The sequence below is a fragment of the Diaphorina citri genome, unplaced genomic scaffold (genome assembly GCF_000475195.1).
Source record: "Diaphorina citri unplaced genomic scaffold, Diaci psyllid genome assembly version 1.1 scaffold9493, whole genome shotgun sequence".
In the NCBI taxonomy this organism is placed as follows: Eukaryota; Metazoa; Arthropoda; class Insecta; order Hemiptera; family Psyllidae; genus Diaphorina; species Diaphorina citri.
The window spans coordinates 1,180-4,727 of NW_007386867.1; the positions used below are offsets into that span (position 1 = coordinate 1,180).

A 3,548-nucleotide genomic window follows, 5' to 3' on the forward strand; every position below is an offset into this window, starting at 1 on the left:
TTTTTCAAAGTCTATGAATGAGAGGTAGACATCCGCTTTCATTTCTATGCTGTTCTCTAATAATACTCTTAATGCTGTTACTCCATCTCTACATCCTCTTCCCGTTCTAAAGCCCATTTGTGTATCAGACAAATTTTGTTCAATTGATCTTGTGATTCTTTCTCTTATTATTGCCAGGATTATTTTTGAGGAATGGGAGATTAGGCTTATTGTTCTGAAATCACTGCAGTTTTTAGCTTTATTTTTCTTAGGCATCGGGATAAAAATTGATTCTAGGAAGTCAGTTGGAAAGATTCCTTCTTCATATATGGAGTTTATAAGACATGTTAGTGCCGATATTCCTTCTTCGTTTAAGGTTTTTAGAAATTCTATTGGAATCTCATCACTACCAGCTGCTTTGTTGTTACTCAGGCCGTTCAGAATTCTTTTTATGTCTTCTTTGGTGAATTCTGGGATATCACTTTTTTCTAATTCTCTTTGTTCTAATACTGGACGTTCACTGTCTTGATAAAGCTTTTCACAGTATTGTTTCCATCGGGCTAACATGTCTTCTCCTTCATATAGCTCTTCTCCATTTTCTCCAAGAATGAATTCAGACACTTTGTTATCAGTTTTTGTCAGACTCTTTATTTTAGCATGGAATTTGTTCGAATTTTTGTCTTCAAGCTCTTCTGCTTCTTTACATTCGCTATTTAAAAAATCATCTTTGGCTTTTCTACACAATCTTTGGATCTTTGCTTTGACATCTTTGTATTTCTTCATCTGTTCCTCTCCTAGAAGCGAGTTTGATTTCAGCCTTTTCCTAATTTCCATTTCATCCAGGATCTCTTGTGTCATCCATTTTTTCTTAGATGTTGATCGAGCTTTTCCTATTTGTGTTTCGGCTGCTTGTAGCAATGCTTTCTTGCAATCAATCCATTTATCGTTGTTGTTTTGTTGTTCATTATTTTCATTGGTGTGTTTATTCAACTCTTCCATGAAGACTGAGGAGAATTGCTCTTTGGTGGACGCCTGTTTACATTTTTGAAAATCCCATTTCACTTTAGTCGACTTTTTCTTGATTTTCTTCAGTTTCAATTTTAGGTTTATCACAACTGGGACATGATCTGAGCCACAATCAGCACCTGGTCTGGATTTTGAGTTTGTGATAGCATTTCTGTATCTTCTATTTATGCATATATAATCGATTTTGTTCTTTACATTTCCATTTGGTGAAATCCAGGTGTGACGTGAGGACATTTTTTGTTCAAACCAAGTATTAGTGATTATTAGGTCGTTTTCTCTGCAGAAGTTGATGAATTCTTCACCTCTTTCATTGATGTTTCCTATACCGTATGGCCCAACTATATCTTCTCTTCTTTCACTTCCAACTTTTGCATTTAGATCGCCAGCTAGAATGAGAGCTTCTTTCGATTTCTTCATCTTAATAACTTTTCTCATACTTTCATAGAATGATTCAATGTCATCATCTGATGCATCTGATGTTGGTGCATAACATTCCACTATAAAAAGGTCGACAGGTTGCGCTTTGATTCTAAGAGCTATTACTCTTTCCGATATTGAAATTGATGTTTCTACCATATTCATAGTCCTCTCATTGAGAATGAATCCGACTCCTTGTCTACTCTTTTCTCCTCCAGAGTGAATCACTCTATATTTTTCATTGTCAGGTAAGGCTGAGATGTAATCTCCAGAATTCTTTAGAAAGGTTTCACTTATTCCTAAAATATCAATCTTCATATTTCTCATCTCATTCACGATGTTCTCCGTCTTCCCGAGTTGATTCATTCCCCTTACATTCCAAGTTGCAAAACGGTATTGATTGTTTTCTTTGTTTTTAACACTAACATTGGGTCGATAGTGCCGGTTTTCTTCTGAATCGCATAACAAAAGTTCATCCGAGGCCAAAATATTTGGTGTCATGCCATTAGAATATTCCGAAAACAAAGAGGCTAATAATGAGAGAGGGCCCCAAGAACCAATCCCATCGCAGAACCGTGACCATATTAGCTGCTCCAGCATTGCCCACGGATAGTTAGGAAGAGACCATTCCAGCATCATTTGCTATCTGCTCTCAACTTATAATGGTTTCACTGCTGCCCAAAACCATTCTCTTGCCATTGACGAGGAACCTCGTTCATCTGCCTTCAGTGGTGTTTTGGTTCCCCATGGGCTAGAGAATGTCCCGGACTATTTCAGTTCATCCGCCACGAAATGCCGTTGACTTTAATAGGTTGGCTCCATATCCCGAGAGTCTTCGGATTTTAAGTTTAGTTCTTCTGCCCATCAGGTCGTTGGATTCTAGTCGTTGAATCTCTTCCGCCCGTCCGGCCATTGACCATGTTTCAACTGTAACCCTGTCAAGGAGCCCTTACAGGGTGCTATCAACCGGGCCAGCTGAACCCTGGTTTTTTTAAAAGGTGTTACTCCTTTATCCTTCCTCCTTTCTCATCCTGGCTTAGGACAGGCAACGGCGGAGTTAAAATAGATTAAAATACATACCTCATAATGATTATTTAGGTATCTCATTGTTTTCTTTTTTACTATGTTAAGTGGCATCAAAGTGATGGCAGTAAACACAACCATGTATTACATAAAAAACTTCCTCTAAGTTGGAAGAACCAAGTACGGCTTTCATGACCGCTGCCGATGTAAATAAATTTTAGTTTCTTGCCCGGCAAACTTTTTGTTTCCGATTTTGATGAAAATTGAAATATGAGATCCTTTAGTGTTCAGAAGAACATATCTGAAGGAAATTTTTTTTTACCGCCCGCCGTTACGCCAAAAAGCGGTGTCCTATATTGTATACTCCAGTGGGCACAAATGCCTAAGGTCTGGAGAATAGAGGTGCTATAGGAAAATGCTGTAAAAAGTCATTAAGAATTGTGAAATTTTGAATCGTGTTCTTTAGTTTTGAATATGTTTTAATAAAATAAAGTTGAAACCATTATAATTTTCATTAAATTGGCAGTCTTTTTGGAAAACCTTATGAAACCTCATATTTTCTGTGATATGCAACAAAATATATGACGTGTATCGTCAGATCACGCTTTTGACACTCGTTTAGAGCTTTGGTATAACAAACAAATCAAAACTACAAGTCTAGATTGCTTCCAGGCACAATAGAGTGCCTCTGAGCTATGTCAAGACTGTCAGCAACAAGCCCTATTGCCCGCCTCTCACGCTCAGACGAGCTACTATTGGGGATTTAGGGGACAAATCTCCTTTTGGAAGCTCAAAGATTCGCTAAGGCCAAAGAGAAATCTCTAATATGTATACATATTCAACAGTTCTTTCTAATCTGTCACTCTAACGAGTACTGTCTATATGGGCGGGATCAACAGACATGACTAAACCGTATGTATTGCTCTTCAGATCAAGGTAGCTCAGCCTCTCGCGCTCAGACCGCGGTCTGTCAGAGCGTCAGAGAGACCTAGGTCTGTTGTTTTTTCCGCCACACACACGTGCCGACGGTCTGACAGACCGCGGTCTGAGCGCGAGTGGCTGGGCTGGCCAGGCACTTGGTCCTCAAAGGGAAAAGCTGTTGC

The 3,548-nt window shown here is 38.8% G+C and overlaps 1 protein-coding gene across 1 annotated transcript; it reads right to left on the reverse strand.

Annotated features, from left to right (window-relative positions):
* Positions 1-389: 389 nt before the first annotated feature.
* On the reverse strand, positions 390-1,923 carry LOC103522584 (craniofacial development protein 2-like; the record flags this gene model as incomplete). The annotated part of the gene is made up of 1 exon (XM_008487684.1): positions 390-1,923. A coding segment is annotated over exon 1 (1,534 nt), but the record flags the coding sequence as incomplete, so codon positions are not given.
* Positions 1,924-3,548: the final 1,625 nt, after the last annotated feature.